This window comes from Anguilla rostrata, chromosome 7 (genome assembly GCF_018555375.3).
Source record: "Anguilla rostrata isolate EN2019 chromosome 7, ASM1855537v3, whole genome shotgun sequence".
Classification (NCBI taxonomy): Eukaryota; Metazoa; Chordata; class Actinopteri; order Anguilliformes; family Anguillidae; genus Anguilla; species Anguilla rostrata.
Window position 1 is genome coordinate 14,630,765 of NC_057939.1, and position 25,997 is coordinate 14,656,761.

General features: G+C 39.3%; 1 protein-coding gene and 1 long non-coding RNA gene across 4 annotated transcripts in view; one reads left to right on the forward strand and one right to left on the reverse strand.

The window, feature by feature from the left end:
• The first annotated feature begins 366 nt into the window (after positions 1-366).
• LOC135259104 (uncharacterized) lies at positions 367-21,855 on the forward strand. 3 transcript variants are annotated; one of them, XR_010331201.1, is made up of 5 exons: positions 367-640; positions 753-943; positions 12,713-12,776; positions 20,359-20,470; positions 21,681-21,855. It is a non-coding gene; the product is annotated as an uncharacterized LOC135259104 (long non-coding RNA). The 3 variants fall into 3 exon arrangements; XR_010331200.1 differs by having other exon boundaries at positions 368-943; XR_010331202.1 differs by lacking the exon at positions 12,713-12,776 and having other exon boundaries at positions 420-943.
• The window catches only part of si:dkey-106n21.1 (solute carrier family 23 member 1), a 31,808-nt gene continuing 14,985 nt past the window's right edge, over positions 9,175-25,997 (reverse strand). The window contains exons 8-12 of the mRNA XM_064343028.1: positions 25,313-25,566; positions 21,675-21,839; positions 20,393-20,501; positions 15,508-15,603; positions 9,175-13,282 (exon numbers count right to left, since the gene is read on the reverse strand). Coding sequence (XP_064199098.1) covers positions 13,095-13,282; positions 15,508-15,603; positions 20,393-20,501; positions 21,675-21,839; positions 25,313-25,566 — 812 coding nt within the window. The 3' untranslated portion in view covers positions 9,175-13,094. The remainder of the gene's footprint in view (positions 13,283-15,507; positions 15,604-20,392; positions 20,502-21,674; positions 21,840-25,312; positions 25,567-25,997) is intronic.

Here is a 25,997-nt window from a genome sequence, read left to right on the forward strand (position 1 = left end):
TTTTTTAAAAAAAATAAAAAATAAAAAAGAAAATAAAAAAGATTGCAGACTGTTTGTATTCAACGGTGTCAAAACGACCATCTACAGCACTCCTACGTACAGTTCTTATTAAATATGAAAATCTGCTCGTGCCGCCACTAAATGATGTGCTTCGTATTTCTGAGGGGTTTTGACTAATGTAGGCCTAGATGTGAAATTTTGATAATTGTGGATTATTCTCTGTTTCCTATGATCTTAAATTTTGAGGCGAGACACTTGCAGTTAACTGAGGATAAAGCAATTACAAATATAGCTATCTAAAATATAGCTTAGTTCCTTCTCTTAGTCCCTATCTTGCTAGCAATAATACCGGTAGGTGAGCTGGCTGTCCTTATCATTTTAATGTTACGTCGTTTTGCTTTATATGGGCTACTGTAGGTGCACTAACCTACAAAAGTAAGGATCGATACAGATAGTATCACGCTGTAGCGTAATTTCCAAAATGGTAGAAACGTTCTTTTCTCTTTGATTGGGAAAAGACTTGTTTACGGTAGGCTAGTCTACATCATGTTTTCCTGCATGATGACGCAAAATCATGGTGGCAGCAGGCGTTTTTCATTTCCCCAGTTGAACTTCTAGATTGGCTTTCTGGACACTGTGGGTTTGTATCATTTAAGTGGGTCTGCAAAGCATAAATTGATTCAAATGAGTTCTGCTGAAGGTAGCTATCCTAACCCTGCATCAGCTGTTTTTATTTATGTTTAATTTTTTAGTGCTGCTACATGCTAACGATGCTATCAGCGATTCCACTTGTGCTCGCTTGCCAATTAGTAGGCCTACACAAACCAAAATGGGAAAACGATGCCTTTAGTTTATTGATGGGCGAGTCGGACCTTGTCAGGAAGCTGGAATTCGAGGATAGCCTTTGTGAACGCTTTTGGAAGGAAGAAGAAGACCTTTAAGGGTAAGATACATTTTATTTAGGCTATATCATGGCGCTGGTATTTTGCATAGTCTAATATTTGGAGATACTTTGTCATATGCCGTTGGTTTTCTTACTGAAAATGAGTCGGCCAGTCAGTGCATGTACAGCTCAAGTACAAGTACAGCTCTGAGCTGCGGCGCTGATGCTCAGTTGTGTCACAATAAATAAAGCTGAGCGGTATAGGCTAATTTCAGTTTTAATTTTAGGTTACTGGGAAAGTTATCTCAGTGGATTTGTTGCTGCAAACGATGCTATTATCTGTGAACGTTGACGTTACCGTCTGTTTATGTTCATGTCAATTTCTTACGCTGTTTATAAAGCCCATATTTCAATTACCTCTGTGGTAGCCTGCACCTTAAATGCCTGCCGATCGCACTATTTGCTGGTGCTGTTGTGAGCAATTTGCTCTCTTCCAACGGAATCTCCCCCACCATTTAAGTAGCCTATATCAAAGCAATTCTAATGTGGTTATTTTGTCATGGTACTGTAGGCTATTAGCCATGTCAAGTTATTCAGTGAAAAAATACTCAGTTCATGAATATGATGTTGTGGGCGGAAGAAAAGAACAGAAATGTTAAAATTTTGATTCTACTCAGAGAACGGATAGAAAAAATGTTCTATTTTCAAGCACTGTCAAATGTAAATGAAAATGTAAACATACTATGCCATCTTCCTACAGCATCCATACTCTATGGTCCCTATATTACTCAGGAAATTCTCATTTCTCATACTCAACCAATCACATCCACACATCACTACTTGTACACATACTCAACCAATTGCATAAGCACATCACTGCATGTTCTTATACTCAACCTATCACATGCACACTTCACTCGAGGAGCACCTTTTTGTTAACCGACAGTCAGACCTCTCAGGTACTGCTCACTGCCTACGCTGCTCTTCGCATGGTGCACTTGCTGCATCTCACTATTGCGCTCACCCTCCACCACCGCAGCTTTCACCTGTTGTTTCGATCAGCTTGTAGGTATTGGGGGATTTTGGTATTTCTCCCATTAAGTAGGGGATATGTATCGTGATCCCTGTATGAGAGGTAGTGCACTCTGGTGCGTGCACCGACATATCTAAAGCAGATCCATTCAATACCAGAGCAAAAATAATTAGCCTACTTTGCACATTCATTAATGTATTTAATCTAAATTCATAAGTTGCCCTGACTAAAATAACTTAACTCAAATAGTGTTTGAAAAAAACAGACCCCATTCTTTAATCTAAATTATTTTTAAGTGATGTGTATAATGGCATTGCAATACTGCACCTCAAACATTCGTCATTTGCCATCACATTTGTAGGCTACATCAAGAACCCATTCCTCACTCATTTATTAGCAAGGTAGTATCTGGGACTAAGGCTAGAGCTTAGCAGTCTTGTGAAAGGAAACAGAGGCTTCTCCTTGTCCTTGCTTTTCAATTTGCAGGCCTGCTAATCTGTAATGTAAGAAATACTTCCCAAGAAGTTCCCCTTTAGTAGGCTATATTTTTGAGACAGTATTAAACTGAACGTGGCAACATCAACTCCCACCCAGTCAGTCCTATGCTGGAATTCATTTTAAGCGTCAGGCTTTACGAATGACAGAAACCCATTTATGTGTTCTTTTCTGGGTAAGGAATGAAAATTCTAAACATGAAAAAATGTTTAAGCACCCATTTAAAGATTAAATAACATCAAATAATAATTTTAGATGTCATAGCCTACCTAATTGAGATCCTTTAATTACCCTACTTCAGGGTTTAATTTCTGTGGAAGGTATTTCCTCACATTGCTACTTGAATTATGGCCAATGAGGAAAAGCGTGTCCACTTTAAAACACTGCCTTAGGGGCTACTGGGTGGCCCATCTTATTAAGAGAACTTTCTAGCACCATTCGTGGATGAGCCCCATGATCACAGGTAGAATCTGGACAGTGTCACCCAGGGACAGGAGGGTTCAGCCGGTAGTGGTCCATGTTTTCATCACTCTCAAGCGACCCTTCACTGGTCAATCAATGCCGGGGTCTGCTTACTAAAGCTGCACATGAAGTGTCTTTCTCCGACTCTGTGCTGGGCAAACTTGGAGAGCTAATTGGAAATTCCAAAATAGGGAGGGAATTGAGCATGCCAAATTTATTTTAAAATATCCCTGATGAGGCTATGATAAATAAATTATCTGTCAATCTGAAGTTTCTGGAGGGAAAAAAGAGCAATCAGCAAACTTCAAATGAGCAAAAAATAATGGCAGACAGATGAAAAGCCGTTAATCTTGTTTTCTCACTGGGAGAGTGGAGTGCTTCCACTCAGTATTTTTGTTGCCAATAACAACTACACGGGAAAGAACATTAGTCTGGTTCCATTGAAAACCGGTTGCTCTTTTACATTACATTGTTTAACACTGTTTAACTTTGAGCTTTGAAAACAAAGATGAGTGTTTGTCTACAATATCTTGGGAGGACATGAAAGAAGTGCATTATAAAATCACAATGACTACTACTATTATTATTATTTTTTAATCACTATGCTTATGTCAAGTTATGACAAAAACAAGATGATTGCCAGGAATGATGAAAAAAATATCTTTACAAAAAGGTTGAGTGCCAGACTTAATTAATTGGGAGGAAATGTTATTGTGCTGCAGCTATGTCTGTCATGCTTTGTGTGCAAGCTCTACCAATGTCCTACACTTTTTGATGAGGGCCACTGAGGTGGGACAGCTCTGACCTTCAGCACTGTGACTGGCTCACTTTAAACAGAAGACTCATGACATGAATTTTGCAACAGACAGAGGAGCATAACAAAATTCATTTTAGAATCATTGATTTGGCAGACCTGACACACTACATCGCTGAAAGTATGTAGATACCCCCTCAAATTAGTGGGTTCGGCTACTTCAGCCACACCCATTGCTAACAGGTGCACAAAATCAAGCATACAGCCAGTCAATCTCCATAGACAAACGATGGCAGTACATTAAGTTGTACTGAATAGCTCAGTGACTTTCAATGTGGCACTGTCATAGGATGCCACATTTCCAACAAGTTCTTCAAATGACAGTCTAGAGAATTGTGTGAGTTTGGGGAAGGCCCTTTCCTGTTTCAGCATGACAATGTTCCTGTGCACAAGGCGAGGTCCATAAAGAAATGGTTTGGAAGAACTTGACTGGCCTGCACAGAGCCCTGACCTCAACCCCATGGAGCACCTTTGGGATGAATTGGAACGCTGACTGCGAGCCAGGCCTCATCGCCCAACATCAGTGCCTGACCTCACTAATACTCCTGTGGCTGAATGGAAGCAAATAGCCTACCCAAATCCATGTTCCAAAATTTAGTGGAAATCCTTCCCGGAAGACTGGAGGCTATTATGGCAGCAAAGGGGGGACCAAATCTATATTAATCGCTATGGTTTTGGAATTAGTTTTTCAACAATCACAAATGGGTGTGATGTTTGGGTGTCCACATACTTTTGGCCATGTAGTGTAGTTGAAGACATAGGTTTGAATCCCTCTGCTGAATTGTGCTTGGTCACCAACAGCGAGGGTGAGCACAAGAAATTTGAGGATAAGTTTGTATTTGTGTCCTTTTCAAAGCCATACTTTCATGCCAAGCTGATAAATTTGGCTAACTGCATGGCAGGTGTGGTGAAGAAGCTTTCCCTTATGCTAATTGGATAATTCACATGTGCATCAGCACTGCTGAAAATGCACTGACCCATTTGAGGTCTGAAAATACCAGTGTTTGAACCCTGAGACTAATAAATACGATAATGTCCTGTTCCAGGAACAAAGCTGGTTAAGGAGCCTTCACTCTGCACCTTATCCTCAGCAAACTAAGTCTTATTAACCAGATGACAGCAATTAGGTCCATTTACAGAGATGTTTATCTGTCTACTGCAGGCAGGCAGACTGTCTGCATGTAGGCTAGCAGCTGATGGAAGTGGCCTGTCTGTCTGCACATACCAGCTGGGGACACTACCTGTCCTTTCTGTGCATGCCATCTGTTGGAGTGCAGTTTCAGATAGAGTATCTTTCTGTATACATTAATTTTAACAAACAAGAGCTTTGCTGTATTCAAAATTCAACTCCTGTTCTGCCATGTTAAAAAAATATAACTCAAATTTCAAGCTTTGGATTCAGAATTTGACAGGAAACAAAGTGGTACTGACTTAAAATGTATAATCAAATGTATATAATAAAATGTGCATAATCTATTAGGTAGCCTAAATGAGGGAACAGACTGTAGGCTTACCAACACAATAAGTTTGCATCTGGATTTTCCTCTAGTTGTGCGAAGGCTTATGGACACTCACCATCATATGGTCTGTAGATAATGGTGTGCCCGACCTGAATGGACAGTAGGTGCTTGCTGGAATGCTATTAATACAACTCGTGTTTGGAAAATGCTCAAATATAACTCTGTTTCACCCAGCTTGGTAGGATGCATTTAACTGTGAATTAAGGAGATTAGTTTGTTTTAGACATGTCTAAACAGAATGGCTTGTCAGGCAGGAACCTGTGGTTTCACTGATTGCTGATAACAGATTTCTTAGTATGTGTGAGGTATTTAGAAGTGCAGAATGGTTTTAAATCAGTTGCTCTGCAAGAATTTCATACAGACTCCGTCATAGCTTGTTGAATGATAACAGGTTTAACCCTAGAAACACTACAGAGTAGCAAGCAAACGCATACCAGAGTTAGTATTGTCTTGCTCATCATGCAGATCAGAAATCCCCCCCCCCACCCCCCACCAAATAAATATCAAAGATTTCAGTAAGGATGCTTCAAAGGTAAGAGATAATAAAACATACAAAAATACACAAATACATTGCTGAAACTGGAAGCAGATAAATTATAGATGCTAGAACAATATACAATAATAACAGACAGTAGATAGTGCAAAATAAATACATGACAAAAATACATGCTTTCACGTAGCGCTGTAGCCTTGGCATGTGGCGCAGCACATAAAATGGACAAACACCCTTCAGAATTTTATTATGTATATTTTCAGGTCAAAGTTCACACATGAACACTAGGTGTGGTCTTATGAAGCTCTGCACCTCTCAGTGTAATCTTGTTAATGTATTTTACTAAGGCTTGGGGACTGGTAATCCCGTTGTGCCATACATGGCTCCTGTTGCTAGACTGGTTGAATGGAAGGTGAAAAGATAGCATCTCCGAGAGCTGGATTGAGTGAAGGCACCATGTGGAAATAAAACAAAATGAGATAAATCTTCTCCTGTTTTATGCCTTGCTTATTATGGCAATTAAGTTTTCATGCGGTCTGTACAGCAGATTCTGAAATATGTTGTGAACCACTTTTGAAGTCAAATCAAGTTGAGCCTCCGAAATGCATTTGATCAAACTTGGGTTATTTTGTTTTGTTTTTTTCTCCTTCATTTTTGCTAATTGTATAATCACAAATACTCCAGTATCGCAATAAATAATTCTCTCAAGCAAAATAAAAAGAGGAAGACTCTTGTTCTCCAAGGCCTAGAGACAAACTGCAACACAACGCAACTTTTACCTTGCATGGCTTGAGGATGTTTCCCCTGATTGGGTGATGCTGAGGTAGGGTATAGAAGAGAAAGGGGGTGGGCTCATTTATGAGAAGGGCCAGCCTATCCAAAAGCTGACTGTAATTATTGATTGAAGTGAACTTGCCTTGTTGGAAGCAACAAACTGCAGGAGGTGGGACCCATAGATCACCTGCCTAGTGCATGGTGTCAGGGAACTTTAAAATGCCCCAGTCACGTTTGCTTTGAAGTTTGTGGAGGGGAGGGCAGGCCGCATTCTTAGAAACACTATAATATCTTATCTAATTCACTATTTCTCTCTCTAAGTTCATAATCTAAACACTAAATATCTGGCAAACTATATTAATATGTTTCTTCCTACACTACTTCTTTGTATAGGCTATACCATGTGGATTCCTTTGGGAGCTCATGCTGTACCATTTCGATCCTTACCAGTTACACAGCATTTATATGTTTCTTTTGGCTGTATCTCATTGCATTTTTAATGAAGGCTTTCAGAAAGTTTAAACAAAACTCTAAATCTGAAAACACAGTTTCCTTTGAAAATGCGGGAAGAAATCTGGTCAGTGACTAATCGTGGAATACACACAAAAAATTACACAAGTACAACTTGTACTTCCTACACAACAGCAGGTTTCTGTGTAAATACCTGCGTCTAAAATATGCTCCCGTCAGAAACTGTAATTTCAGAGTATGCTTCAGCCTGCTAGATTGCTTGCATGCTTGAATAGCCTGGGGGCGCACAAAAAACCCACGAGTTAAAGTAAACAGCAAAAAGTAAAAGTTACATTTAAAAACCATTCAGCTTTTTGAAATACAAGCTTGCAGAGTGATGGATGAACCTAATGCTGGATAAACCTAATGCCCCATAGAACATAATGATGGTTATGTGACAGGTAGGTAATGACAGCTTATCACAGCCCGTGTGCACCAGTGTTAGAGAAAATGACAAAAATGACACCAGGTCAAAACTGCATTCTAAATTTGCTGACAAACTCTTGTAACTCAATGTGGAAAACCATATAAAATGTGCCTTTACATTCTTGCGAACAGAAAGCACATTTTAATCTGCATATACACACATTATTAAAATATTATTTCATTTATTTAATAACAAAAAGTTAGCAAACTCCTGAAACATTTTCTGGTAGCTTACAGAGCAGCATTCATGGTTCTGTCAATAATGGCAAGTCATCTAGGTCCTGAGGCAGCAAAGCATCCCCCACACCATCACACTACCACCACCATTTTTGATGTTCTTACTGTGAAAGTCAGTTTTGTCATCCAAAATGTTCCACTTCTAACTAATCTGTCCATGAAAAATAAATGAAATTGTTTGTCTAATATTACATTTTGTCTAAAGATTGGAAACCATTCAGAGTGACAAATATGCAGTAATAAAGGAAATCGAGAAGGGGCAAATACTTTTTCTTTATTTAGGAGTAGGAAAAATGTGAAGCAACAAGACCAGGCCTGACACAGTACTCAGTGCAGTCAAGTCTGTAGGCAAAATCACATGCCTAGATGTCCCAGGCTCATCATTCTGTGTTCATACTGTGTGTTCTTGTGTTTTTCCATGCCACCGGTTGAGGCCAGTGATAAAGCAATTGCCTAGTGCATCTATGTCAACCTGAGGCAAAGGCACTCTGATTCACATCTCTTTGAATCACCTGGAGGTCCCACTTCACGCTCTGTGCTACTCTCAGCTCATTCAAGGTGTTTGCACCTATAACCACAGTATAGCCCATTCTGCAGTTAGCGTGCTGATCCTGGGACTAGTATAAAACCTGAATGAATTGCAGGGATTCCATTGCTGGTCCTTTCCAGGGGGAGCAAGCTTGGAGAATTTGCTTTATCGCATCATGATAGTAAGTGAAATAATAGTAGTACATTTTTCATTTCCAAAATTCAAACCTCGTGTTTTTGTGTGCAGTCAGTCTTGCAGTATATATAGACAAAACACCATCAACCCCTTGTGAAAATATATGTGTAATTATCAGCATATTATCAATAACCCTGCTAATGGACAAATTTAGTATTATTATTATTATTTTTTTTTAAGGAAAAAAAAATAAGATCCCCGTAGTGCCGAAGAAGCGTGATTGTAGTATAATGGTTTAGGAAGTAGGCTTGTAACTTGAAGGCTGTAAGTTTGATTCCCAGTTGGGGTACTGCCTATTTGGTCTCTTAAAATAAAGTAATCTGTGTTAGTTATTCAGGATAACAGTGTCTGCTAAATGGGGGGAGATGTATTTTTTATCAGCTCATCAGCAAGGTAGCAGAAATGCTGGTAATCAGGTAGTCATATGTACTGTAGATCTGTCTGGCACAGTGGTACAGGTCTGTGCAGTAGAAATCTTATGTTTGTAACACAACGATCAAATAGCTTGTGTTTATGACATGTAAACATGCACTCTATTTTGTATATTATCTAAAGGTTTCATAAAAAAAGGCAGAACACACATTTGTAAGATCATTTTCACTAAATTTTGCTGGTGCCTTTACATATTAATGAATCCAAAATTATGAATACACAAACTTTGTATACCTGTTCCTGGACATTTGTACGTTGTTAGGTATTGTTGTTCTCTGGTATAATACCTTGATTCTCTGTTGAAAATGAAAACTCCAACAATTACGTGGCATGCTTATAACTAATCAAAGTAACACATAATGCAGATGGAGCAGTAGTTATGTCACTTTTTATTGATAAAATGTAAATGACAATTTATGTACATTTATGTTTACATTTATTTATGTAAATGACAATGACAGCAATTTCCATACTATCTATTTGTGTTTAGTTTGCATAACTGGATCAATTGATAACATTTCCAACATAAAATAAAATATGGCCACCATTTGTATTCATTCGTTCATTGATTTTTCTGTTCATTAGCAATATAGCCAGGCTTTGAGGACTTAATGTGTAATAAGCCTGTATATTGAGCAAGTAAGAGTTATTTTTTCTACAGGAAGTATAAAAAAGTGAAACATATGACTCCAAAAAAATGAACCCCTAAATCATTTTTGCAAGAATCTCAGTCTGCCACTGAATAATTTAATTTAGAGACTGAAATGGCAAGTAGCTCTCCGTTAATTTTCTTTCCCAGGAGCATTGACGCAAATGGTTCCGATAATGCAATTTTCTGAAATGGATAACATGCACATTGTCAGATCCCTTGCAACTTCTGGCACTGGCAACGTTTAGTGCCTCTAAAGGGGCATGTTAATATTGATTTTCTTGGTGCCCTTGTCAATAGGGAATTAAAGAGCCTCCTGCTTGCATAATCTTTTTATGCGGCACCATGGTACAATGGCAATGCCCTACCAACAAATTTTCCAGTTGGTTGCACTGTCATTTGATTATTTTAGAGCAAAACTGGTTTTAAAATGACTATGGTGGCTAAAACTGGTTTTTGGAACTAGATTTATTTCCTTACTTATTCTCTGGTTTTTATTTAAAGCCATTGCTTAAATGAATGTGCATAGAATATAAATTATTTGCTCCAAGTATAATATACCTACATTTTGGTTTCTTGTTCAAATCAGTTCAAACTATCTTGTTTTGTTTTTTTGAAGTTTATGATCTGACCCATTGCCTCTGGCCTCTACTTAAAACCAAGATGGAAATGCAGATAAAATTACCCCACCAACCTCCCCCCTCACCTTGGCCATGCATAGATCTTACAGGTTTCAGTGGAACGCTTCAGATGCAGCGAAAGGAAGACGCAGAAAAATATTTGAGATGGAAAAAGTGTGGCCTGGGCGTAAAGTTGTAATTGCTACTGTCTTATGCGTACGACTACAGAAGCGCAAACAATGGGGAATATGAGTGAGTCGTGAGGATGAGTCAGGAAACGAGTCTTTGGGAGAGATTTGGTTAAAGGCGACAAGTATGAGCTTTGGCATGCAGCCCGATTCATAACTGGCTACAGGTATTCTGTAAGAACATCGGAGCGCTCCGCTTGTCCAGGAAGGAGTGCCTACAAGTTTTGCTTTTATTTCCTGAGGGAAAAACATCTTCTTTGTTCAAGATTATTTGAATAACTTTCAACTCATACCAAATGGCGGGCTTCTGAGTCATTTCCAACTACAGATTTCATTCCTGATCTGCAAGTTTCGAGAGACCCCTTTCACAGTTTCCACAGAACAGCTATAAAACACTTCGACAGAACACTACAGGAAATTTACAAAGGGAGCATAACCTCTCTGACTTTTCTTATCAAATAGCCTAGATATTTCATTCTAAGACTCTATAATGTATTTCACTGAATATGATTCCTAAATAAAATATCGATATTTTCTTTCCAAGTACATTTGAAACATAAGTACATTGAAAGTAAATATAATGTTTTTTTCTGGACTACTTAGAATGTGAATTGTTTTTATTGAATTTCACAGTTAAGAATATTTTAATGAGAGTGGGCAGTCTGTCTGATTGACATGTAATGTCCATCTCTGAACTTGAATAGTCTATTAGCTTGTCTCCTGTATTGCAATATCTCTTTAAAAAATCCCAGAAAGACAGTTCAGCTTTTGGTATTAAGCAGTTTTCTTTGTATAAAATATGCTCTCACATAAAATGGACAGGTAAAGCGACAAAGTGGTATGCCTTCTGCACCCATTTTATGAGGTGAATTTTATTAACAATGAAAGTTTTTGGCTGTTATAGGAGTTTGTTCCAAATTGTATATTTTAAAGGTAAAATATTCTGCAGTCATCTCGAAAAATGGCATTCCATTACGTTCATGTACATTTCGTCTTATAACAAATAGTCAAATTGTGAATCACAAAAATAAAATTTTGATTGTGAATCAAATTGTGGCACAATAATAATAAAAAATTGACTGTAGTTGACCATGTAACATAACCAAGCCACAGCCTTTTTAAAAACACACGAAATGCATAGAGCTGTTGAAAGTCATGCTCGCTTGAGCACTTGTGCGTAGCAGTGTGGTTCACCCTTTGGCTCAGATTGAATAATGACAACTGTTGCTGAGAAATCATTTGGATGATATATTATTTTCATCCCAAAATTGGGAGAGAGGGTTTCAGTCAGAATGGTATCCTCCTTTCTTTGATCACTGCTGGATGGGCACCTGCAGTCTACCTAGTGTGGAACAAAAGTGCTTGACTGACTTCACACATTCTGGAGAATGTCCATGCAATTATGTGCAACATAAAAGTGATGCAAATTGGCTATTTGTGACTGAGCATTATAAACTTGAATAGGGTGTTAAAAAAGAAAGAAAAGAGGCAGTTAAAATTAGATGGAAAATTGCATTAATCAGAAAAGGCTGATTATTCTTCTATATTAGTTTTCTTGGTGGTGCTTGCTGGTGGTTGAGAAGCCATTTGCCTGAAGTACCAGCAGGGGGCAGAGGGCACACTCAACTGTCATGCAGAACAAAACTTTAAAAGGCTTGACAGGCTCTGCACAACTGGAAATATTATACAATTATGCCTTTGGAACACTGGATATTACAAATGGTGGGTCTTGTGGAATACAGCAAGAGGACATATACATATAGACACATACATTTTTTTTCAGAATCTTTTTCTCTTAAATGTGAAGTTGCTGACTGGGCCTCTTGAATCACTATTGAGCCATTGACACCTGTGCAGGAAGCAGCACAGCATCTAAAGTAGTGCATTCCACCAATGCACTCTCTTCAGAGCAAGTGGCTACTATATAACACACCCTAGAGTTCACACAGTACTATAATCAAGAGCTAGCAAACAGCCAGAGGAGAGGTAAATCTCTCTGTGCCAGGTGATAGACTCTGGGTGTCTGGTGCATGGTTCAGGGACTAATGAGGTGGCAACCCAGGAACTCTGGTTGGCTTAAAGCCTCCCACTCCTGGATGTGGTCAGTCAGTTGTGCTGCTGCAAATACCCCCGTCATAGTCAGCTAATAAAACAGCCCAAGCCTGTGCTTGTGGCAAGCACCTTTATCGACTGGAACACTCACTCATATTTACTCACTGCATGCTCACTGTAAAATATCTTTTTATAATCTTGTAACATGGTGAGGTAACAGGTAGGTAGATCTTCAGGCAACTGTGAAAGGCCTTTTTCTTTTACCATTACACCACTGACAATTTGTAACTAGCCCTAAACCAAGTCAAGTTGCCATTGTCTGGAATTTGTACTTTTTTGTTTTGACTTTCCATGTTTCTGATAAAACCTTTTATTTTGTTTTTTTCTGGTTGCTGAAAAGAAGCTGAACCAGAGATCCAGTGAGGACAACTGCTTTACAAAATGCAGGATTTGCCCAAACAATGGTAATGGATGTGGTTAGCATACTTCCGGGTTTTTTCACATTATGCTTGTTAATTAATTTTCCCTTTGAAGCACTCAGTGGTCAAATTCCCATGGTGTTACTACCTCTGTCATTCATTATTATATAAACAAAATATTATGAACAGTGATTTAAAAAAGACAGAAACAATATGAGGAAACAGTGAAAAACAAAGAAGTGCACTGGTACCATTGCACTGAAGTACATCCTAGAAATGAACAGAGAAATACGTTAAATGTAAATGATAGTTATTGCTGTAAACCGGGGGTTGTCATAAGTATGCCATCCACACAAGATGGCGTCAGTTGTGTGTTCTCTTGTCGAATCTCCTGAATGTCTGAAGGAATGGGATATACTGAGTGCATCTGAACCTGTGGAGAAAGTCAGTGCAAAATGGTAGATCATAGCAGGACTGATCTTTATCGCAGTCACTGGGATCCTGGTGAACTTTTTCCCTCCAGATGTTAATCCCTCGTTCTCTCTCTGTTCCTGTAAGAAACAAATATAATTCCATTTTTCCTTTTTTTTTGGCAAAATAGTCACAACAACCGATCAGTGAGGACCATACCATAGTGACGTAATTGAAAAGTTCACTTTCTGTTTTTTTTTTTTTTTGAACTGTTTCAGTTCAGTGTATGTATTGGCCCAAACTGTTTTTCTGTGTGATAAAGGATATTAGATACTTGCAGTTTACATAATTAAGTTTCTCACGACTTGCCAGCTTCACAATGGCTGACATAAAGGTATCAATGGGTTTGTGGTTAAAAGCAAGATAATATTGTCCAAGGAACTCAAAGGGAGATTGTAAGGTGACATTATGCCTCCAGAGGCTGTATGTCTGTATAGAGCCTGATTATTCATCTTTGGTTTGAAAATCTTTCCTATGATGCATGCAGCCCAAGACCACTGTGCTTAAGGAAAGATAAAAATACCAATTTGTGGTCTAACCAACTAGCCTACCTTTAGACAACACAGATCTGTTGAAAATGTGGTTAGCTGTTGTTTACAGGATATCACCACACTAATTCACCTTCTGCCTCTACCTGTTACAACTCCTCATCTGTACATTCAGGTTAGAAAAAATAATGTTTGGCAGCATAGTTGAAATGTTCTTTTGAAATGAACTACTGACACCATTAGTGGATTTTTATGAATAAAACCTATGAATGAATGTGCTCATTTGTATAGCCTCTGGAAACATAACATCTGGGCCAATCAAAAACATACACAAAAATGTATAATATAAGTTTTAATATAATATTTTTTTTTTTCAAATCAATTTTTTTTTTGCAGCACATTTAACCACATTACCACCCATTATGTGTATTCTTGAGAAAGGTATCTCTGGCATTTTGATTTTGCTGTTACAGGAACAATGGAGATTTTTTAGCAACCAGTACTAAGCAATAGTTAAGTCAGGTTTTTATGAGTGAGAAGGAACATTCATGAGATCTAGTCATATCCCATGACACCCATGCAGTTTCTCACTTTAAAATGCCTGCATGCATGTGTTCATGCAGACGGTTCCAGAGTCAGTTGTTTCTACTGTGAAAGATCGAGCCATGTCCACTGAACTTGAGCCATCAGGGCCAGGGAACAGACTCATAATGTACCGAGTGGTCTTGTGTAATCTACATCCAGATTAGTCTTCAGCATTTGCATGAAATTCAATTAAGACTTAAATACACACCATGTCAGCACGTGACCACTGTGCCCTTAGTGTGCCCCCATGGTTCACTCTTTAACCTCATCAGCTGGGATGGAAGGGGGAGGGACGGACTGGGCGGGGGGGTGTCTATTGTATTTTCAGGATTACTGTATAATCAGTTCTAGTTCTCTGATTTACTTGTAGGAGAGTAAATGAACCTGAGTAAACCCGTTTGATACAAATCTCTGCAAACTCTTTCCTTAAGTTAGAGGTGTTTCAGTCATGCTTCTGTATGCTGTTGTGTATACCCTCAATAAGTCCAGTGTATCAACATTCTTACTAATGACATGTGCACAACAACATTATGCTCACGTGTAAATTAGGTTAAGGGGCAATTTGGTATACAAGAACACAGTAAGAAAGACTCACAAAACACCATCCACATGACAAGAATACCTTTCATCTCACTCGAGGCAATCTGTCCTGTGCATAGATAGAATATCTGTTCATAAGGATTGAATGTGTAGCCTCATTTCAAAATGCATTGTATAATTCAGGGATTGTGGTAGTCACTCATAGCATATGTGGGTCTACTTATACACCACTGACATTTTATTCAATGTGCTTGTTAAATATGGCACAAGACTCCAAGCATGTGTGTATGCATGTTTGTGTTTGCACATATACAGGAATGCGTGCCTTTATTTGTACATGGGAGGGTAATTACATCACAGGGTACAGGTACAAAAGCACATGGGTGTGTGTGTGTGTGTAGCTGTGTGTGTGCATGTGCGTACGTGCGTGTATGTGCATCTGCATGTGTGCAACCTTGTTTTTTTATTACTAGATATTCAAATCGCACACAGTCATGCCTTTATACACATTCTTAGATATAAGTAACTCAAGTAATGAAAAGATGTGCCTTAGACATTTTAGCAGTTGAGGCAAATAACAAAACAACATTGAATATTTAACTTGAATATAATATGCTTTTTTTCTATATGTAGTACACTAATATGTAATTTGTTACCAGATATCACAGTTCTAAAGTCTAAAATCTGCTTACCTGGAATAGTGTTATCCAACACAAATCCAAAGAATCCACCTATAAACATGTGAGTTGTAAAGAGGACAATTATAACTTGGTCCAGTTCTTTCAGTCCTGTGTGGAGGGGGAAAAAGTTTTTTAAAAATCTAATAATTTAAAAATTATTACTCAAAAAACTGAATTATCTCTTTATTTCTTGACAGAGTGTAACATATTAAGAGTCCTGACTTCCCATTCTTTTTGAGACACAAATGCCAAGCATTTCAAAGGAGAAGAACAGTTCATTGTCTAAGACATTGGATCCAAAACCTCTCCTTGGATACCCCCAGTCAAATCCAGGTATTTTATTTGTTCCACCTCAAGCACACCTGATACAACTAATGAAGCCCTTGATGGAACACATCAAATACCTGGATCCAGCACCCGAGGAGAGGTTTGGGAACCACTGGTTTAAGACTAACTGTAGTGCCTTTGCTCATTTCTTAGTTTACTCATGAACTCATTGTCCTCTCCATGCCATGGACATTGGCTTATTGGCATAAGTGAAAGTAATAGGGAAAGAGGATAAATTTGATATGTGAAGCAGGGAACAATTAGAGGGAGATTTTTAAGTGTAATAATTTGACCACGACTGAACCTGTACGAAAGAAGATTAGGAGCTAAGTAACTGTCCCCAAGAGACCAGACAGCTCTCCATGCCAAGAATAAGCCTATCAGGGCACAGCTCAGGGACCACATGATGCAGGAGGAACAGCTTGTCTTGAACACATAATCACCTTTGAATTTACTTTTGTAAGAGGGGAGTCAAACTGGGACCCAGAAAAGGCTGGCATTTGAACGAGCCTGCACGCTGGGACTCATCCTGTACTTCAAAGGACCCGAGAGCCTTGTGATAAAACAATAGGTTACTCGGACTTCCTCTGGATGAGCAGGCCATTTGGCTCTCTCGACTGTTACCCTCTGGACAAGACCTCAGTCTTGAAGGGGAACTGGACTGGTTGTTTATGGTTGTGTGAGCAAGCCGTTGGCTCTCTGGAATGTTGCCATCTGGACACGACTAAGATAAGGGGAACTAGTCTCTTTAGCCGCGTTTCCACCAAAGTTACCCGGAACTTTCAGTCCCAGGAACTACTTTACCAGGAACTAAAAGGTTCCTTCAGCCAATGGTTGTCTGCATTTCCACCGGGGTCTAAACTACCGCGAAGATTAGGCAAATTAGCCCACTGACGTTGTCGTCGGTCCATCTGTCATATGATTTCTTCTGTAACCCCATACTACCACCGAAGTAGCCTACATTATTTTCTAATAACCGGGACAGCCCGGAGGGGTTTATTCCACTTATATACAACGGGTTACCAACAGACTATATATGGTTACTTTTGTATTTATTTATTTTTATATATCCTCTCAAACACATTTATTAACAGCAGAAAACATGCACACGTTGTAAACAATTAGCTGTTTTATTACTTTCTCGTCGTCAATTCCATATAGGCTAATCGCAAAATGACAAGAATAGAACGAAAACTCGGACTTGCGTGAAAATGTAAATTAGTAGTGGTACAGCCACCGTTTGCTTTCCTTCCAAGTTACTGCTAGCCGAGCAGCGAAGTGTGCCCTCCAGATGCAAACCATGCACCATAAATTAGTCCATAGTCTTCCTGGTCTTTTTGTGGAATTGAAAAATGGCAGTAAAATTGAGTAAAATTAAGGCAGTCTGAAAAAGCTAAAGGGAAGATTACTAGAATTAACGTGATATTTTACCCGGATAAAAAGTGCGGAAGGTGATTTCCAGTTTGCTTGTACTGTATCACCAATGTTAATTATGCAGAACTACCGCATACCTCACATAACTGTATCAAACGTTTTGAGTCAATTACAACGGGCTAACAAAGAAAATCCGGAAGAAAATATTCAGCAACCAAATTAATCCGTTTGAATGTTTTGGTAGCCTACGTAATATGCTGTCCCAGCACGAATGCTTAGCATTTTATAAAACGAATACTAAAGCAAGAAAAGAACAGAAGAGCACACGTTATAATTCCAAGACGTTGATAGGCTATAACCAAAAGTAGGCTACTGCGCCGCATAACATACAAGTTTGATTTGAAGTTATTATGAAAATAAATTGGTTTGCCGCTGCATATTTTCAAACATGGCGGGTAATGGCGGAAAATAAATACAACACAAACGCTACGAGTACTCGACCAATCAGAAATGTTCAGCGCTGCAAGCTCCACCCAAAAGGTTCCTGTACTTTCGGAAAGTACTACCCCCCGAGCAGGAACGTTTTGGGGGGTAAAACAAAGCCCCCAGAACTAAATTTAGACCCTAGTTCCTGCGGTGGAAACGCACTGAGTTCCTCAAAAGGTTCCTAGTTCCGGGGTATAGTTCCTGCGGTGGAAACGCGGCTTTTGTCTAGGGTTGTGGGTGTGTGTGTGTTGGGGCCATAAAGGGTGAAAAGATCATCAGGCCTCTGGCAAAATGGTGGGGCAACTGCTCTTAACAGTACCACAGTGCCCTTATGCCCCTCTGCCATTACACTTTTAATTTTTTTTCTGGATCTGGACTCTAAACCGTCTGTTTATCATATTCAAAAACCCTGTAAAATCTTACAAACCATGCACGTTTTCATTATATTACTGTATTATGCCTTATGTAGTAATAACATGGATTGCATGTAAAATGGTTCAACAAAAGGGTATTTTCATGACAACTGCACCATAATATTACATCCCCTTGACATGTTTGGTATTGACGTATTCAGGGAAATTCAAGAAATTGAGGAAAACTCAGGAAAAAACTATCCCAATGGAATGTCCTCTCTGGTAATCATCTCCTTTTCCCAATTTCCCCACTAATTGTTTTGACAACAGCCCCCAAACGGTGGGGCCCTAAATTCCATATTTTATCATTCGTCCAGGTTCATTTATGGCAATGTGGCCTAGATCAAACGCGGGATTTGGCTTAAAAAGAAGGGAGACCAAGCAATCGGGGAAAATCGCAATCGACTTCCCACACTGCACATAGTCTGTGTTCTGTGTGTAGCTGAACAGGAAGATCGTAATCGACTTCTCACACGGCACAGACTCTGTGTTCTATGTGTAGCTGGACAGGGAAGATCGTAATCGACTTCCCACACGGCACATACTGTGTTCTGTGCGTAGCTGAACAAGATCGCAATCGACTTCCCACACTGCGCATACTCTGTGATTTCGTGTGTAGCTAAACAGGCTGGGTAAGAACTTTTTACTCTATATTTATGTTTTAAAACCTTCCGTATTTTAAATTGACTGTAAATTTGAAGCTAATGACCTACCTGCCTGTTAATAAATTCTTCTTATTTTTAACTTGCGTGGTCTTCATGACTCTAATCCATTTTATCTTCTTTTCAGCCGAAATTCCGATTAAATACTCAGGGGGACAATTATGACTAGGACCTACTGATCAGGGGTCTAGTACAGCGAAAGTCTTTAGTGAGGTCCTCAAGTTAGATAGGCGACCACGATCTGCCCGCTAACGGGATTGGTGTTGTATTGGTTCTGGAGTTTTGGCTTAAGAGGACCCATGGGCGTTATACGCCGGTTCTTGTAAAATTCGCCTTACGGAGCCCGATAGATACACACTGTCCTGGGCTCATAACTATCTATGCACAAAGGAAGGCATGTATTATGGTGGTCAGCCTCCTACCCTCTGTAGGCTTCACCGAACTGAGATTTAACAATAGTGCTAATCCCTGGAGCATATATTGAGGAATGATGACACAAGATAGAGTCGAGTGTAACCTCTCCAAGTTCCACGTATAGTTAAAACCAAATTTTAAATTCTAATTTCATTTGGAGTCAGATTATTACGAGAGTAAAACCTAGTAACTGTTACGCTTACTTGCTGTGGTCATGGATATATTTGATGTGTTGTTCCGCTCATTTGTGAGTATTCTGATGCTCTCGTTGGAATATTGACGGTCCGGCGACAGATCAGATATATCTCTGATGACAGCATAGCCCCGTTTGCGAACGGAGAGTAACCAGAATGCTACTGGTCCGTTTCAGGCCAGTCTTAAGCGGGATATGAAGCAGCGCATTCATATCTGACCCGCGGCGATGGAACCAGTGCATTCTTAAGTGTAATTGTGCCCTGTTCTTATGAACAGAGGAAAAATAACCAACATCTCCGTTTTTGACTCACACCAGCCAAGGGAAAACACGCGGTGCCTTCCCCTCCAGCTACAAACCCTCATTGGTCTAGCTGTGAGGTGTTTACACTTTGCCTGTGTATTCACATTAAAACATGGCAGCTACATGATGGGGTGACAATCTGCATTTTGTTGAATACCTCAGAAATGATCTTATTAAAACATTTCATAATTTAGCCACTTTTTAAAAAATTCATTTGAATATGTATGCACAAGAAATTACGCATCCAAGCTATGCCTACTTTTCAATTTTTTTGAAAAATCTGGCTTTGACCAAGAAAATTTGTAGTACTTAAAAACAACACTTGAGCAACTTAATGAAATAACAGACTAGAGCAGCAATCTAAAGTAGTCTGAATACATTACTTAGCCCTCACCTCTAATCTGGCAACTGACCTTTCATACCCAAATTAGACATTGAAACATCCACAAATTATGACTGGAGGCACCCTGCAATAGTTGGAGCTTCAATTTTCTATCAATGACTCACTGATTTCAATCAAACGTACAGCCTTCCAAAAAAGAGCAAAGTCTTTTGGTTTGCACATGCATGTCAGTGAATGATGGCACGTGGTTGCTCCTCATAGTTACAGGTTACGTAAACCCGCCCTCTTGTAATTTTAAATGTATGTATGTGGTAAATGTTCTGCTTTCACTGTCTGCTGCATTTGCAGTGCTTTCATGAGCTTTGGTGCACGAGCTATCCACCTGTGTCAATGATGCCTGGATTGGAGTGAAACCACGTTGGAAGAACGAGTCCGCTAAAGGTTGAAAATCCAAGAATGAGTAAGTTCCTGGAGGAATTCAAGTCCACGTACTGTAACACAAGTAAAACAGATTAAGAGCAGGAACGAACACAAAAGTGACCTGCTCCACGGTTCTGAACAAACAGGCATCTGAAAACCTTTTTATGTAGGCCTAGCTGTTTTCTTATCAGTTCTGCTGTAGTCTTCATGAATTTTAGGATGTGATTTTTTTTTATCATTTGGTTTGCTCATATTGAGGAGATCAGTCACATTTCCCAAATCAGAGTTTTCACTGTGGCAGATATTTATGATATCAAAGCTTCGCCAGCTGCTTGTGGGTTTGGGGTAAGTCTGTTGTTAAAGTTTGCAAGGCAGGGTTGATCTCACCACAAAACAAAACTTCATAAATCTCATCAATCTAACATAAATCTCACTTAGATGGGCACAGCATGAAGGGAAAAGGATGTACGTAGTACAAAACACCATAAAATGGGTAGCAAACGGTTTCAACCCAAGAAAAACAAACACCTATTGGTGTGAAAGATAAGTTTAAAAGCAACATGTATTGGCACAAGATCCCACCACTGCTTTAAGGTTGCATAAATGCAACTGTGTCAGGTTTTTAGTTTGCTCTGGGGCCTGCTGGCGGTTTGATGACTCACTGTGCAGTGTCAAAATAACTGACAGCACAAGCCTCAGCAGCAAATGGAATTAACACTCTGGGTGCATTCCAAGCCCAGCCCATGTGCACTTGTGACGAACCATAGCTCAACAGACACCCCGCCAGCTCTGTCCCGAGGTTCTCTGTCAGGGTGTGGCCAATGCTCACTCTGACCACTGGTCGTACAGGCCCTGCCTCTAGCTGAGAGACTACCCACATTTCTTTCCATGCAGCACTGGGAGAGAGCTTTATGCTTGACAGGGAAAATTGATTTGTACATTTCTGTGCTTTTCTGTTGCTATTCATTTTTCTCTTGTTACTGACATTAGCTGTACTGGGTTCTGGTTCCAGAATGGGACATTTGAAGTATTTTGAGTATAATTATTTTACGAAACAAAATAATAGGCTAACTTTCATCATGTGTTGAACAAATATGTACTTCATATATTTTCATCATATTTATTGTGCATACTATCATTTCAAATAGATTTATTTATGTTTGTAACCTACTCTATACAAAGTGGTATTCTGACCCATCATAGCGATCACAATTGAAGTGTGCATCAGTGTTTCTTCTTTGTACCTGAAGGTTTGAGATTCCCACAGCTGCTATCATTCCAAACATTACCAGGAACATTCCTCCGATGACTGGATCAGGGATGGTAATAAAAATGGCACCAAATTTCCCAAATAGTCCCAGGACAATCATCAGAACACCAGCAGTCTGCAGAACCAGTCTACTGCCAACCTAGGAGAGAATAAAGTTATTAGTGAAAGATCGGTGTAGCCCCTCTGCCAAGGATATTCTTAAGTACACCCCAACATGACACACAGTCCACCAGCACACCATAACCCAACATATCATGCCACAATATGCCTCAACACACTGCAGCATACCTTAACATTCCACACTCATGCTACAATTTGCACTAACATGTCACGTGATTTAGCCACAAAATGCCTTAGCATGCTACCACATGCCTTATGCCATAATGCACCTCAGCATGCCACAATACATACACAACATGTCACATCATATATGCATACATCCAAATTGCAGGGTACTTGCCAAACAAAATAGTAAAGGCAAGACAAAAAATCTGCACATTTATTAAGTTCCCAATGTTAGAAATGTAACATCTAAACAGGCAACTGTTTGACCCAAAATGAGTATCCTTGGCACATCACAGCACACCTCAGCATGCAATAGTAAGCCTCAGCATCCCGCAGCACACCCTCAGGACATCACAGTGCACCTCAGCAAGCCACAATATACACTAGCATGTCACAAAATATGTTATCATTACGGTTGTCAGATGCCCAGTTTTCCAAAGGTTTACAGTACCAACCAGATGATATAATGACTGGTCTGAGTAATTGATTGAATAAATTTACCGTTAGTATGTAATGATCCATGACCCATTCCAATAGCTACCTCCCCTCCTTCCTCTCACCGAGACTGCCATCGGTATCTGACATCTCCCCACCTCGTTCTTCCAGCTCCGCATGTTGTCCGCTTCTCACATACTTTAAATATGGCAACCCTCGTTATTATGCCACAATATTCCAAGGGACATTATGTGCCTCAGCTTGCCACTATGCACCAGCACATTACAATGTGTCTCGGCAAGCCACATTATGCACTAGCACTCTAAATGCATAACACTTCATTAGATACCTCAGCTTGACACAATGCACCTTAGCATGACACAGTATTCAATAATACACTGAAATACACTTCAGCGCACCACAATATCTTTTAGTATATGTTAAGTCCCTTGAAGCAGTAGGTTCTGATTGGAAAGTTAAACTTCATGAACCTTATGAGGCAGTAGATGGAGCTACAGTATAATGTGTAATTCATCACCCACTCACATGGGCTGATCAACTTATTTAAGACTACACCTCCCAGTAGCTCCCACTGTTGTTTGGGCTCATGGAACCTCTCTTTCCCAGCGATGCCATCGGTCTATTTGGTAAGACGCCAGTTAATTTCTAGATATTAGATTCAAACCTGCAATGCGCTGGCCACGAACCCAGTTTCAGATTACTTATTGTTTTGCTGGTACTCATGGGAATTCACTCAAATGCATGTTATTTTGAGGGCATATGTAAGTCAATCAAGCCAAAACCTTACTGACTTAATTAGGTGCTGTATCTGCATCTTTATGAACTGCCTTTCCTCCTGGAGGTTCTTGCCAATTAAAGTGAGTTATAGTAAGCTATTGACACCTACAGTAGGACTGCGATTGATTGGTTAGATACAAGAAAAGGTGCCTGCTTGTCTTGCTAAGTGTGTTAGTTTGTGTTGCAAATTCTTAACTAGCTAAATTCAGCTCAATGTTCTCTAGCATGGGAAGGTGGAAAACTATACTGATGCTACTTCAAGATGATTTTCTACCATTCTGGTAATGTAATAAGAATAAAGGGGTTTATTGATTTGCTTAAATAAAACATTGCCTAGACACAGCCAACTATGCACTCGTAGACAGCTGATCAGATTTTTTTTACAAAGTTCACTTGCTCTGTAGAAAGCTCCCTCCTCCAGACCAGACAACACAATTTACAGGCCACATGGTTTCCTGTTTCTTTGATTTTTGAGTCTTGGATTTTTTAGTCAGTCACCATTATAGCGTGTTTTTACATGAAATCCAAAGATCTGATTTGATGAAATTACATAAGCCCATAAACTGGTCAAGTGCTTTAACTGAATCTAGGGGATTGTCTTCGCAATTTCATTAAGACAGCCATTTTGAGCCACTGCCTTGTGAAAACCCAAGGCACTATGTGTTACATAAACAGATCGAACTGAACAAATATGCTTTCACACAAATGATTTTCCAGTTGTAGTTTATTCTGACAGATCATAAAAACGACATGAGCTGTTCAGCTATGTGAAGAACATTTTCTACATTTTCTGCCCTTCTTCATTCTGCATTCTACATCGGTTCTGTTGAGCACAAATTCACTCTGGGGCTGTAGTATCTAGAAATGAATTTGTGAAACAAGGCTGTCTCACCCAGAAATCTTTCTGTTGATATTTTTATCGGACATAAAAGCATTTCTGAATAAACGTAATAATGAACTGGTGAAAAAATAGAATAAACAAAGGCCGAACATGACTCTGAAGAGTCAACCTTTTCCCAAAAAAGGCCAGTGAAACTATAAACTTCCTAATGTTTGCGTGAAATTAACACGTAACTCTAAATGTAACTATTGCATACTATTTTCTGACAGTAGTAAATGTAAATCAATAATTTGCCACTAATGTGTTTATCAAGGTAATGTATGCAAGGACAGTTGAATACCCCTCTCACCAGTACTTTGCTTTCAATGACAAAACCAATTTTAAACCCACTTTGTGGTTACTTATACTGTTCTTACTGATTTTACATTTTAATAGTTTGACAGTTCTAGTGGAACACGTGATCCTTGTAGGGTTTACATTTTTGAGTACTAAATCAGTTTTTTATGTTAAATGTCTTGTATTAATAATTTTGAAATATTTTTAGAAGTCATTATCTGGACTTTTTTTCTTTTGTTCTGGTGAAATATTTCATTTTTTCAGATACTGGTATTCAGTACCATGTGGCACACCCAGATAAATAGTTTGAGATGTTGGGACACATTGCACAATCACAAAATAAACAAATAACACATTTCAAAAACATGTTGCAACATCTGTGATCCCACCCTTAGGAAGATTTGCATTTAAATAAATTGCAAATACATTTTGCAGGTGTGGCATAAACTGCAGTTACCTGAGCATGTATGTGTTGCTACATTGTAATAGTAATCACTTTACATATTTGCATCTCACCTCAGGATATTTCTAAAACATTGTTTCTATAAAGACGTGGAAATTGACTAATCTGTCTACCTCTTCCTACTATCCATAAACAAAAATCCTCTATCATCTGACTTTTTTCAATTAAATTTAGCCAGTACACACCTCAGTGATATTAAGTTTTGTGCTCAGCCATTTCAATCATCATAATCAATATATACACAGTGGTATATATTCATAGATCAGCATTTCTCTATAAAGCTTAGCTATATACTGAAAGTTCACATAAAGTGTATGGTCAAAACATAGAAGAAGAAGCCCATTATTACATTACATACTGATAATCAGCATTAATGGCGTTGAAAATTGACACTGGATAACTCTCTCCAGGTGGTAGGGTAGTGTCGGTCAGAGTGCAGGGGCCAATGGCTTACCTTGGTGATTCCAAGTGCAGCGATGTTCTGGCTGTAAGAGGTGGTTCCATTCCCACTGCCCCAGATAGCTGCCAGGATGCATCCAATGCCCTCTACTGCAATTCCACGGTTTATGGCATGCGTCGGTGGGGGCGGGGCTCCAGAGAGGCGGGCACATGCGTAGTAATCACCGATGGACTCCATGGTGGACGCTAGAACTCCAGCCATCATACCCAGTACAGAAGACACACTCACAGTCGGTAGACCCCACTGACCTATAGTGGGCATGGGAAGAATTCAAGCAAGCCATAGGAACAATAGTTATAAGCAACTGCTTATAGTAACAGAAGATTTGAAGTTAACTTTGACATGCGATAAAGGAATGTGATGGACCCCTAATGACAAGAGATTTTTTTAAATCATCCACTTGAGGAAGCTGGGAAATCTGAGAGGAGTCATAATCTGCTGTCCTGGTAAACATCAGCCCAAAAAATATTGGGACCATGACTGAGTGCAGTTGAGCTGTAAGCCAGAGTTTAAGTGGCTGACAGCCTGCAGTGCGTGACTGGTACCACACTCAGGACTGCCTTGCCACCTGACAAGTATAAAGTTTATCTGCCCAACTTCTTAAGAATGCATATATGGTGCTGCAGACTAATGGTCACTGTAAACCATCCTTAAAGGGGCAGGGAAGATGAGCAAGAAG